Source organism: Varanus komodoensis, unplaced genomic scaffold, assembly GCF_004798865.1.
Source record: "Varanus komodoensis strain SLA01 unplaced genomic scaffold, ASM479886v1 scaffold29_1, whole genome shotgun sequence".
Lineage (NCBI taxonomy): Eukaryota > Metazoa > Chordata > Lepidosauria > Squamata > Varanidae > Varanus > Varanus komodoensis.
Window position 1 is genome coordinate 1239967 of NW_025335759.1, and position 13144 is coordinate 1253110.

A 13144-nucleotide genomic window follows, 5' to 3' on the forward strand; every position below is an offset into this window, starting at 1 on the left:
CAACACTCTAATCACTAGGCAACACTGTATGCCCTGAACTGTCCACCTTACATTTGGGAAGTTTGGAGGAACATATCTCGCTTGAAATGGGGAAGCCCCCGTGGCAACGTCTGGAAACCCATTCCTGCAGTCCACGATGGAAGTTGTGAAGTCTCAAGGCCAGGTTGCTAATGACCATTTTCCTTTCAATTCCTCCGAAATTCCAGAGCCCGTTGGCCCTGCAACCTGCCATTACCAACTGCTCCCATGGCGGGCATGAAGCTTCTAGCGAGGGCTGTGCTTCTGATCTGTGCAGGTGAGATCACATGGAGGTGGTACTAGAGGGTTAGGGCTGGAGAATAAGACTGGCTCGAACAGCTGTGCTGCCTTGCAGAAATATTCACATGGCCCTTTGAGGTTTTTCTGCATTTTGTTTTGTTCAAATGCACTTTGCTAACTCTGGAATCGCATTGTCGCTATTTGATGTCTGCAAGATACTCAACACTGTGAAGGTGAAAATATTTTCATTGTGGCAACAAAGTTAACAAAAATACACTAGCAGTTTTTGGTTGCATGCACACATGCACAGAAACAGTCTGAATCTGTTCTTGTTCACAGCACCTTTGGCAAAATTTTTGCTTCTGGGGTAAGTCCATATCAGCTTCACACATCTGGCTTCTCCTTGCTCATTCTTCCTGCCAAAACTGTTCTAGGTCTGTAGCTTGTATGGGGACCATTGGTGAACAGCAGCCTTCTGGTCTTGCCACAGATCAAGTTCTTGTTGCTAAATGACTCCGGTGTTACTCTGGGTGTGTGTTTAGGGCCATTGTCCTGCTGGAAGTTGAACCTTCACCTCAGCCTCAAGTCCCTTGTAGGCCAAAACAGACTTTTCACTAGAATTGCCCTCTCTGTGGATCTAACCATCTTCCCTCCAAACCTGGCCAGTTCCTGCTGGGGAAAATCATCCTCACAACCTGCTGCCTCCACCACCATTCTTCTTGCTACTCTTCCAGAAGAGCTCGGCTTTGTGGCACATCCGAGTGATCAGTGTTTCATGGACAGTTCCTCCGATCTCAGCTGTGGATCTCTCCAGCTCCTTCAGAGTTAACATTGACCCCCTGGTTGCTTCTCTGACTAATGCCCTCCTTACCTGGTCACTGAGTTTTGGCGGGCAGCCTTCTCTGGGCAGAGTCATGGTTGAGCTATATCACTTCCCTTGCAAATGAACAGCCATCTGAGTGGGATGGTGTACCATGGTGTCCTGCAACAGCAGGGGCTGGATGGCCCCTTCCAACTCTACTATTCGATGATTCTATGAATCTGAAGGTGCTCTGGAGGATGGCTGCTGTTTGGGATTTTTTTTTTTTAAAAGCAGGCAACCTGGATTGGTGGTTCTTCATAACTTTATCCCAGAACTGAGCTTCATCAGGCTGTTCCTTTAGATATGCTCTCCAACAAACTCTGAGCCTCCCAGAAATACATGTATTTAACCCAAGATCATGTGGCACTGCATTTACACATAGAGGGGCTTCATTCAGCTGCTTGCGCTGGCTCCTGAAGGCAGCGGCTTGCACCAGAAGCTATTGAAACATGTCTCAGCCAAGGGGAGGAATACGTGTGCAACCAAAGAGTGCCAGTTTGTTTTTGTTTACTTAACTTCTGCACCACAATGTATTTTTTTCATCTTCACAGTGATGAGTACTTTGCAAATACTAAGTGGTAGCAATGCCGATTCAATCCATTTCTTCCAGGCTGTAAAACACAACAAAATGTCTGAGCAGGTAGGCAGGAAGGTGCGTAAAAGTTCTGGTTGCCTTCTTTTCATTGGGCTGGGATGTATCACACTTCCATTTAAGTGTCAGTCAGTATTTCTCATGTTGCGTCTATACCTTTAAATTGTGTTTTTTAAGCAAACAATACCTTCCCTTTCTGTCTTGTGTTTTCTCTCTTTTGGCAATGTTTAAGAGGTCACTGCATACAGAGAGAGTGCGACACATGTCGAGGCGTCCGCTCATTCTGTGAACGTTCAGGGAGGGGAAAAGTAAAAACCAGCAGGATAAATGGCAAAGGCTGGAGGAATTCTGGGGCAGTGTTTCCCAACCCTGGTGCCCTCCAGATGTTTTAGATGTCAGCTCCTATCCTCCTCAGCCAGTAGGGCTAATGGTCAGGACTGCTGGGAGTTGTGGGCCCAAACATCTGGAGAGCATCAGGTTGAAGAAAGCTACGCTCAGCCTCCTAACTAGCCCATGGCCCTTGAACTCCAGAAACCAGCCCTGATGATGGACAACCCTTTGGCTTGGTGAAAGCATGTCCATGCCCTGTGACAGAGATAGGTAAGCAGCATCTCTTTGCTGTATAGCTGACACCCATCCTTTCTCCCAACAGCAGCTGCACAACCTGGACCCAGGATGCTGAGGGGTTTCCAGTGCGTTGAGCACTCCCAACCCTGGATGGTAGCACTCTTTGATGGTCTGAAGTTCCACTGCGCAGGCACTCTGATCCACGCGCAGTGGCTGGTCACTGCTGCCCAATGCTACACCAGTCGGTATGTGCGCCTGCAAGGTGCGGGGGCTGTACCACTTCGGGCAGGTGTGCAGAACCTGCATGCCAAAGCCAGTCCTCTGACTCATTCAATCTGGCAGTGGGGGCTGCTGGCTCCAAGACCAGCAGACCCAACACGACAGGAGCTGTCTGTGGCGCTGAACCAAAGGGAACTGCGATTTCAGCACCATGGAGACCTCCTTAAAGTTTGGGCTGGAGCCCAGAATGGATACACCAGCACCCTGGCATTGCAGCCGCAACCTTCACAGCAATCCAGCCCTCTGGGGGTAGATATATAGCTGTGGTCCCTTTCCCTGGACCCCCCACCCCAATTTGCTTCTGACCACCAAACATTTGGGGCTTTGTGGATTTTGCTTGCTTTCTCCCATCCTAAAACAACAGACCTAAAGCTTAGCTACAGGCAAGAAGAGTTGAAGTCAAAATAAGCAAGCATTTTGGGCATTTTGGCCCAAAACATTTAGTATTGCCTTTGATCAGTGGAATATGCCAGCCTTCCCTCAAAATTTCTCTGAAAGTGGATTTGATCCCTAGTTGTGAAAGAGGTTCAGCATTCCTGACTTAGGGCACAGATGAGTCCTATCACTTTGGCCCTTTGATATGGAGGGGGACCGTCCTAGTGATACGATCTGGTCTCAGAGATCACCCCAGGTCACTGACACGACACCAAAAAAGGGGACAAACTAAGAAACAGATTTGCATAAAATATGCATATGCTAATATATAGATAGAGATACCAACTTAGAAATCTGGCTATCATTTAAATGGGTATGGAATCCACCTTGCCAGAGTGGAGAAAGGATTGGCCAGGTGAGCCACGCGCCCTGCTCAGGCTGCTGCCCAGGTGCAAACAGTGGATAGGCAACTTCAGGTCCCTGCTCTGCTCTCCCTTCTTAGGGCTCTTTCCCCTGGAAGCAGACTTGCAGTGGTGGACCCTCAAACAGAGGACTGGCTTCTGGGGGACATAGGGCAGCCCTAAGCCCGAGGCATTCAGCTGATCATCTTGCGATTAGCTAAGTGCACAGATCTGTGGCTGGATGAGGAAGGTTATATACTGGAGAGTAGAACCTCTTTCAGTCTGAGGCCAAATTCCATTTTGGAGAATCTCCTGGGGGCCACACTGAGCACACATGCAGACCTCCTCGGGGCATGGCTACGAGGATGGCCATTGCAGAACCCCACACTCCAGCCTTCACCATGACACTGCTGGTCCCGACTTTGCCACTTACGTATGTTCTGTCCCTTGTGCTTCAGTTTCCTCTTTGCAAGACTCGGAGAACACAGTCTGTGGCACGTGGAATGGACTGAACAGTTCAAGATTGCAACCAAGGCCATCTGGCACCCTTTTTACAACAGTTACACCAAGGATAATGACATCATGCTGGTCAAACTCCTCACCCCAGTGCGCATGAACAAGAACGTCAGGCCACTCGCCCTGCCAAGAAACTGCGTCCCCCCTGGCAGCTACTGCGTGCTTGCTGGCTGGGGCATCACCATCCTGCAGAAAGGTAGGGCTGATGGAACCCCAGGAAGGAAAAGGAGGCACGGATGATGGTGAGAAAAGGAAAAGAGCAGGGATGTGTTGCACTGTGGAAGCTTGAAAGCCCCTTGAATTAGGCTGCTAACTCTTCAGCTGACCCCTGTTGCCATGCCATAAGGTGCAAGCGACGCTGCGTGTTAAAAGATACAGCAACAGAATCCTGTGTAACATTTGGCAGCTTTTCCAAGGGAAGGGAAGGGAAGGGTTCATAGCCAACTATAGATGGTGCATCTTATCAAAATGATTACATGGGAGGTGATGGGAATTTCTCCTGAGAATAGCTGTTAATCACACAGAGTAATGGATACTGGACAAATACTCTGGTCAAGAATGAAACAGGTTTCTGCATTCCTATTATTATTATAAGGTTTCATCAAGGAGGCTGGGTTGGTTCACACCAGCCAGTGGGTGGGAGGAAAACCCCTGGCAGTAGGGTGGCCACTAAGTCAAACAAAGGTGACCACAGCAAGGAGAAAGCCACTCAGGAAGGTGGTCCTACTGAACACAACTTACCCAAGTGTCCCTTCCAAATCTAGCCTTGATACCATAAGAAACAAGGGAGCAGTGGATGGAGAGCAGGCAAAGAAGATGGAGAATCCGCATAGCATCCTTAAAAACCTGCGTAGTCCTTGAAAATCCCCTCTTCATTCACCATTCTCTCACTCCGCCCCCCATTAGAGTACATGCCTGATGTCCTGTACTGTGGAAACATCACCACCCTGCCTGACCAGGAATGCTCCAGTGCCTATCCCACTGTCCAACTGGGGCACATGCTATGTGCCACCGTGAAACAAGGTGGAGCTGATTCCTGCCAGGTAAGGCAAGTGCGACTACCTGTTCCCACCACCCTCCCTAGACAAGATGAGGTGTACATTTTCAGATGTGCATCTGCTGGCAGACATTCTCTGATAATGTACATGCCTGCATATGGGAAGCACGAAGGGTACAAAACATCATAGGGCATATTTCACGTCCTGATGGGAATGCTTTTGCCCAGGGGTCCAGCCAGCTACTTCCTACTCCAGGAAAGCAGCACAGGGTTCTAGCTGACCACCCCATGCCCCTGCCCCAGTTTGGCTTTTCCATGCCACATCCCAGGGATCTTCAAGGCCACAGAATGTGGTCTGTCCCCATTGGACTGTTTTGTGGGATGGGAAGGAAGGAGGGCGCTTTAAGTTACGAAACGAGGTGGAGAGTTTTTAGTTCTTCCACAAAGCTTGAGATTCTCCTGAGTATGCTGATACTTCCCTCTGGCACTCGGTGGCCCTCCTTTGGCTAGAGGCTCAGCAACTGGACTCTGCTTTCAGAGGGAGTGATTGAAAAGCATGGAATATACAGAGATGCAAACCAGCTTTGTTGAGGGCTGGACTCTGTAGCCACTAATCTGGTAAGGTCAGCTCTGACTGAAAGTTGCCCTGCTTCCCAACCAACCAAAACATACTTCCTTACATGGCTAAATAAAAGCAACTTCGATAGCCCAGTCTGTGTGCGACCTGGAAGAAGAGGCTGGTTTTGAGAACATGGCCCTGAGAAGGGCTACTGCACTGCCACCCAGTGCTCGCATCCCGCTACTCCACCGAGGCTGAGTCGTGCGCCATGCACCCCCAGCACGACACCTGTCGGATTGCAGAACCGAACCTCATTTCAGAACGCTTTCTGGGAGGCAGTCTCCCCCCTCAGCTCACATTCTCCACTGTGGCCATGTGCTGCATTCGTGGCCTGGCTGAGGGACTTCCTGGTGTTTCAACATCTGGCAGCTGCCATTTTGATGCCCAGCATGCAATAGAATTAGGCCTGGAAGTGTTATCCTCACCCTGATTGGCTCCCTGAAGGTGTCCTATCATCATGTCGTTGTCCTGTAACCAACCAGTGGAGGGCGGTGTTTCTTGCCCTCCCTTTAGGTCATGCTGGGAAGAGAAATGGCACCTGTCATGGACACTGATTCCAAGTTTGCTGGATGCTTCACTCCATTGCATGTTTCTCCTCCATGCAAATTGCCACACTGTGATCCCCGCCCCAAATAACCTTTCCACATCTGAACTGATACAGGGCTCCATAGAAGCAAGACTAACAGTTACATGACAGACAGAAATTTCGCAAGTAAAGTTCTTCCCCTCATGGCAGAAAAACGCTGGCAGCTTGACTCACCAGCATGATTCACCATCTGCTAACGCTAGCCATTTCCAGCTTCTTTAACCTGGGTCACTGTTTCAGCTGGGAGAATAACCCATAATAGCTTATTTCCTCCACCGTGCATTCAGCAGTGTGGCTTGTTGTGTCATCCAAACCTAGCCAGAACCCAAACTAACTGTCAAAACACTGGCTCCTTTTAACAGTGTTTTGCTTCTTAGACAGGACTCCCTGTGGTTTTTTCACAGGGACTTCGGTGCACCAGTAAAAGGGGAAGGGCTACAGTTTTCCAAAGCATCTAGAGCCTCAGGAATAGGAGGAATAGCTGGAGACTCCAGGACTCATCAGGGGAACACAAAGAGTTGTACAATATTTTTAATGGCCTGGCTTTCCAGAGGTTTTAACAGCTGTCAAAAAGTTCAACAGTTGATGATTTCCCCAGCGCTGCATCCCTGTCCTTGGGGAATCCTTGTCATGTTGACTTTCTGCCTGCCATACAGAGATTTGCTTAGAAACTCGCTACAGCTCTACTCCCTGTGAATCATGATTATAGGAGACCAAATGAAGGACTATCCAGGCTTCGCAGAAACATTAGCTGGGCTACTATGCCCCTCTTAATGACAGTGTAGCCATTGTAAATTGGCAGGTTGAAGAGGGACTGATAGGAACATCTTCACTTTTTGATTCTGCCTGTTATGCAGAATGTTAAAGCATCATTGCCATGCAGGACAAACAGAACGTTGAGAAGGTAACGTGGGCCAAAAAGAAAAATACAGGCTTTCTCTCCAAATATGTCTCTTCATACTAGAAAAATATGGGTTCTGTTGTTCATTCATGGTGTCATTGTAATGTCCCTGCAGGGCGATCCAGGATCACCTCTTGTCTGTGATGGTGAACTGCAGGGCATCACTTCTTGGGGTTTTGAGGAATGCTCCCACGTGGAAAATCCCAGTGTTTTTGTCAGAGTCTGCAACTACATCGATTGGCTGCAGGAGACAATGGCTTGGGCTTGACGTCTCCATGGAATAAGTGCAGTCTTGCCTGCCCTTCCACCCTAAGATAAGTTCATGAAATAAAGATCTGTGGAGGCATAACCTGGTGTACTTTGCCTCTTGGTCTTCATGACGCTGCAGCATGTCTCCTGGAAGCACCTCTCATTTTTGCCCAGCAGCAAAACCTAGCAGCTATGTGGACAATTAGGGCTGGGGAAATGCTGGTTAGGGAATGCTGGGATTTGTAGGACTTTTTTCTTTCTAAAAAAAGAACAGAGTTGTGCTTTCGTCAAGTTTTTCTATATGCTACCCTGATTTTGCACCTGTGAATCCTCATTCACAGTCATTTACAGGGGTTTTATGTGAGGTCACCCCGCCCCTGGACTTCCCATTATGTGGGAAGGATCGTACCAGTGTGGTGTAGTGGTTAAGAGCATGGGACTGGGACTCAGAGGATCTGGGTTCTAGTCCCCGCTCAGTCATGGAGCCAACTGGGTGACTTTGGGCCAGTTACAGACTCTCAGCCCAACCTACCTCACAGGGTTGTTGTTGTGGGGATGAGATGGAGGAGGAGAGATGATGTAAGCTGCCTTGAGCCCTTTGTAGGAAAAAGGCAGGATATAAATCACAATATACCAGTTTGCATGCCTGTTTTCCACTTCTTATGGAAACCTGCACTAATGAACAGGAAGTTAGTTTGAGCTGCACACAGTGATAGGCAGTGAGCTTGGCTCCTTTTTGATCTGATCTGCTGCCCAGATTCAGGCGTTTGGAGCAAGGCGATGTGGCAAGCCAGCATTCCCAGTCCAACCCACACCACTGGTGTTGCAACCACTCCCCCAAAACTGTGCAGAATGAAGTAGAAGGATGCCACCCGTCTGGTCTTGCACTCCAACTATGGCATGCTCTTTTTCAGAAAGGGAACACAGAAACAAAATACCCCTGGGAAGCAGCAAGCATCGAAGGAATGGCAACGTAGGAGAAGCTTCTCTGTCATCACCAGGGAAGCTCTGATCAGCTGCCAAGGAATGGCAGAGATCCCTGGGACATTGATTTGGAAATGGTACATGTGATCTTGCAAGTCAAGCTCTCTTTGCATGTGCTATTACAACCAGTTGACCAGGTGACTCCTTTCTGCCACTTCATTTGATAGGGAAAGCCTCCCTGGCTCAAGTATACGTTTGCTGTTAAAGGTACAGGAGCAGAGTTAGAACTACACCTGACGCAGACCTGCCCATTGCCGAGTTGTTGTGAGGGCATGTGCCAGCTGCTCCACACCCACATATACTGGCTGAAGGTGGGGCTCAGCATGCATTTTGTAGCATTGACACACAATAATCTGAATCTCATGCCAGCCTTGGCAGCTAATTCAGAAGACAGGATCCAAATGACTGAGGCTCAGAAACCATGAGCCAGGATGGGCTCTCCCTGTTGCTTTAAAAAAATACTTGCATGTATAACAGGGAAACAAACAGGCAAGGAGGGCAATGGGAATTAAGAAATCAGCGTATCTTACATATATGTCTGTGTGCCTGGATAAACATCCAAACAAGGCTGGCAATGGCTTATGATCAAACGCAGAGAGAGTAGCACGATTCTCAGACTGCAGATTCCTAACCTGGAAGAGGGAATCGGGCAACAACAGGGTTCTCCTTTGCAAAGTTGCTGCAAGAGAACATTGCCAGGAAGTGGCAATCTGCTGAGCAAGAGGCTGACAGTACTGCTACTTCGTAATCATCAGGTTGAGGCAGTGTCAGCTCTGCAATCGCACACCCACCAGAAGGTCAGTGCAGAAGGGTGTCCAGCCCCAGTGCAGTACCCATCTAGGGCAGGTGCACAGTAATCCTGGAAGATATGAGGATTCCATTGCACCCGTTTCCTCTTCAGAGTTTGTTGTTTTTTTAATGAGGCGGCGGAAGGGTAGAGAGAGGTTTCTTCACGAAGAGGGTCAAGGCCTGACAGATCAGGACCTCTCCTTCCACGTGAGGAGCTGCAGGTGAGGGATGTTATAGCAGATGTCACAAATGCTCATTACCAGGGGATTATTTTGCATCTCCAGGTATTTCATCACCTGTTGGAACTTGTCCTGCAGAACTGCCCCTGGCTGGCAGATTATCTCTGCTACTTGCTAGATACCTGGGCAGCAAGCTGCAGCATGTCAGTCTCTTCCTGCCTACTTTGCAGGAGAAGCAGAACCAGGGAAGATACTTACAAATGCCCAAGCAGGAGGATATGCATCATCATCATCATCATCATCATCATCATCATCATCATCAAAAAAGTCAAAAGAGGACAGCAGTGTGCCTAAAATAAGTATGAGCTCATTTGTCTGCTTAGTTTCAGAATCAGTGATAATGCTGATTAGCATTTTTAAATTAAGTAGAAATCCTCGCCCTAGTGCTGAAGGTTGCGACCTCTGCGTCCTACTCAGTCCGCTGGCCAGTCAGATGTTAGCGCCAGGGTCAGTAGAGCAGTGCATCCATTCTGGGTTTCAGCCTGAACTTTTAAGGACCTCTCTGTGGTTCCGAAATCAAACACCAGCTAAGACTCAATGCCATGGATAGCTCCTTTGCTGTTCAGTTGGAAACTTGGAGTAGATACACCACCCCTACTCTGCGTGAGAGTCAGAGCACCAAAGAACAAGCTGGGCAGGACTGCTGAAAGGAAGTTTGCTGCTGAAGACCGAACCTGGAAACAGTTAAAAGAGGCAAAGACATACATCTAGAAGGATGCCATATAGAAATAAATAAGGATTATTCAGGTGGACTATGTGCCTAGGAGAGATGATTCCGCAAAGCCAGATAACTCCCAACCTGAACTACAGTCAGCAAAGTTTATAGACAAGTTCTGCTTGCACGTGCACAGATATGCTGACACAGGGGAAATGACAGGCTGTCTTCTCCAGAACAGAGAAAACTGGTTCTGATCAGATTCTCCTCCCCGCTTATCTCAATCTTAGTTTGGACAGTTTGTCTCTATTAACCTATCTTCCCTCTTGTACATCCCATTCCTTATTTTAGTTGCTGCAGACCTTCAGAACTTCTGCCAGGTATTGCTCACATGCTCAAAGTATGGAAGCGATATGCTTCATCTGTGCAACAAGAACAGTCCGCTCCAGAATCCACAAGCCAATGGCACAGCCAAAACCAGGCACTGTTTCCAGCAGCTCCTGCAAAGTTCTACCGGGCTTTTCTCCTGGAGCTGCTAGATTTCCACCCAAGCCCAGCTGCCTTAGTTCACTTCAGGTCCTCCCTGTGTGGAGGACCTTGAACTCATTAGAAGCCCCTCTGTCTTCAGGTAGACACTGCAGCCTGGCCCTTTCTCTGTCACACGAGGCTCTTCTGGCATTGCCATTCCCTGGAACTCGGGAAGCACCCAGCTTCCTCCTCTTAGGAAAGCTCCCCACATTCCAAGGAGCTGGAATTTCAGTGGACTCCTCCAAGAGCTCAGTCCCCTGTTGTGGCACAGGCCCTGGCATATGATTCTCATTGATAACCAATAATTAGTTGCTGATATCACTCATACTATAAATAGCATTAATTATTAACAATGATTATTATATTTTACTATCATTATATGCTAATACTTGTCCTTTGTTGGGGCCTAACTCTCCTCCTCCTTGGAATCTTCTGGTGAGGGTGTGACGTAATTGTGTATAAGCAGGGGGAGAAGACGAGTCCTGCTGGATCAGACCAAGAAGTAGTGGCTGATGTCTCTGATGTAAGTGGGGAGGTGTATCTACTCCGGGTTGCCTTCTGAATGGCAAAGCAGCCATCCGTGGTGTTGAGCCTCAGCCAGGGTTCAGGTTCAGCACCATGGACTGCTCCTCGAAAGTTCAGGCTGAAATGGATACACTTCCCCACTGGCATTGGAGCTACCAGCTCAGGAATTTCATGGAGAGACCGGAGGTCACCCCCTTCCATCTTCAACCCTCCCATGTTTTCTCACCACTTCTCGCATATTTTTCTTTCTTCATGTGGAAAACTCATTAAGGAAAACATAACAGAACTGCTGCAAAATTCCTTCAGGTTCTTAGTGCCAGGAGTCCTCCATTTGGAAGTATCCCAAGACATCAAGGCAATAGTTCTCTGTCCTTGCATTTGACCGGCCTCCATATATACCTGGTGACCAGAATATTAATTTATATTTTACATTTTTATTCCACCTTTTTTCCATTGTGGCCAAATGCAGTTCTCAGGGGGTCTCCCCTCCAAGCACTGAACAGACCCAATCCTGCTTAGCTTCAGCAAGATGGCCACCTCATGTTCCTTCAGGCCATGCCCTGGGACCATTTAGGCTTGGTGGGCAAGCTCAAAAGGGACACACAGCACTTCTAGGGAGCTGCCCGGACGCATCAACACCGACATCTGCCCCGGTCTCCTTTTGTCAAGTGGTGGAGCTTCCCAGCTACCCACAATGGCCCTGGCCTTGTAGGGACATGGCAGGACATAGCCAGTGGCAGTTCTGAGCCTCCTGCCGTGATGCCAGGTGAGCCTACCACTGGTTGTCCACTGGCAGAGGAGGAGTCCCTCAGAAGATACTTCGTTCAGCACTCCCTCACTGGTGGCTCAGAAGATACGTAGGGCTGATGCAACAAGACACTGAGATAATTCTAAATATGCAGGGACACAAATACAGAACTCCACTGGCAGCCTTCATGCCCACATCCTTTGCTGGAATACCTGAACAAACGCTTCATTCATCTCTTTCACATCCACACACCCAGGATTCTATCATCCACTCCAGAAACATCAGATGTCTTCATCGTCAGGCAGGTTCATGATCCCTTCTGCTATGAAGGTGACCGTGCGCAGGACCTGATCTTGCAGACAAAGCCTGGGCATCCATCAAGGACAGCACCTCTGTGGCTAAGCGCACTGAAACAGCATGATGTACAACCAGCTGGAAGGATTATCCTATGCATGAGCAGTGCTGTGCCAGAACCTGGCCTCAGAGCCCAGCCAGAGGGCAGCTACACGCCAATCGCCAGTGACTTGACCCTCCGACGTGGCTGGGCTGACGCATGTGAGTTCAGGACACAGGGAAGTCAACAGGGAGGCTGCACCTTAGCGTTGCTACGCCCCCTCCCTCTTTCTCTCTCACTCTGTTCTCGAAATCCTGACTTTCAACCCCTAGTATGGGGTGGAAGTTGTTTGTCATCCTCACATACACTGGCCTGAATTGTTTTGCAACGTACACACCTACATTTGTCAGGAGACACTTGGTGTCAGGTTCTTCACTGTTGCCCCATGGAATGGTGAAGTCCTTGGACCACGGGCAGGGCTGGCTTCAGGATCACTTACTTCAGGTGTCTTCCTTCCTTCCTTCTGGGCAAAATCCTATGCAGCCTCAGACAGAAAAAAAAACCCTACATCACAGCCTATTGCTGAAGCTCTCTGGTATATGAGAAAAAACAAAAACAATAAAACCAAGGATAAAATAAGTAATAACACATTATAAAATATTGTTGCGAAAGCAGCAAAAAATGCAGCAGAGATAAATAGCTGAGCAGCTAAAAACTTGGAGAAGATCATGTGTTTACTTTTGCAAATTGTCAGATGGATTTCCTTTTCGTATTGGTTCACTGACAGAAACTGATTACCATTTGAAAGCAAATTTGCAGATTTGCAAATTCCTAAGGCTTGGGAAAACAACTGTAAATCACCAGCTGTAAGAGACAGGGTGTTTCTTGAGCACAGAGCAGAAATGCACTGCAGATCTAGTAAACAGGAGATGATCCCACTGCAGTGTGTGTTGGATAAGTTTAGGGATCTCGGTGGGGAGGAAGATATCTCAGCATTTGTAAACAAATCTGCAGATTCGCACATTCCCAAAAACGTGCAAGCCCCCCTGGGAAATTTGTATTTGCATGTTCAGTCTATGGGGAAAATGCACATTCTTTGTTTTCTGTGTGGTGGGAGAGAGGGGTTTGTGGGTATTGTTC

The 13144-nt window shown here is 48.3% G+C and overlaps 1 protein-coding gene and 1 long non-coding RNA gene across 2 annotated transcripts; one reads left to right on the plus strand and one right to left on the minus strand.

Moving 5' to 3' along the window:
* The first annotated feature begins 246 nt into the window (after positions 1 to 246).
* On the plus strand, positions 247 to 8585 carry LOC123026032 (trypsin-like). The gene is made up of 5 exons (XM_044435267.1): positions 247 to 295; positions 2365 to 2524; positions 3793 to 4046; positions 4757 to 4893; positions 6967 to 8585. The coding sequence occupies exons 1-5, from the start codon at positions 247 to 249 to the stop codon at positions 7219 to 7221; spliced, it is 855 nt and encodes a 284-aa protein (XP_044291202.1). The 3' UTR covers positions 7222 to 8585.
* An 864-nt stretch (positions 8586 to 9449) lies between these two features.
* LOC123025793 lies at positions 9450 to 12577 on the minus strand. Its single transcript, XR_006415190.1, has 2 exons — positions 12402 to 12577; positions 9450 to 9888 (listed from the first exon to the last, which is right to left on the minus strand). It is a non-coding gene; the product is annotated as an uncharacterized LOC123025793 (long non-coding RNA).
* Positions 12578 to 13144: the final 567 nt, after the last annotated feature.

Excerpts from the sequence above, each read along its gene's own strand:
- LOC123026032 (XM_044435267.1), top strand. The coding sequence starts at position 247 with ATGGCGGGCATGAAGCTTCTAGCGAGGGCTGTGCTTCTGATCTGTGCA. Across the intron at positions 296-2,364 it reads TGTGCTTCTGATCTGTGCAG|CAGCTGCACAACCTGGACCC; the intron begins GTGAGATCACAT and ends TTCTCCCAACAG. Across the intron at positions 4,894-6,966 it reads GTGGAGCTGATTCCTGCCAG|CCAAAAAGAAAAATACAGGC; the intron begins GTAAGGCAAGTG and ends AGGTAACGTGGG.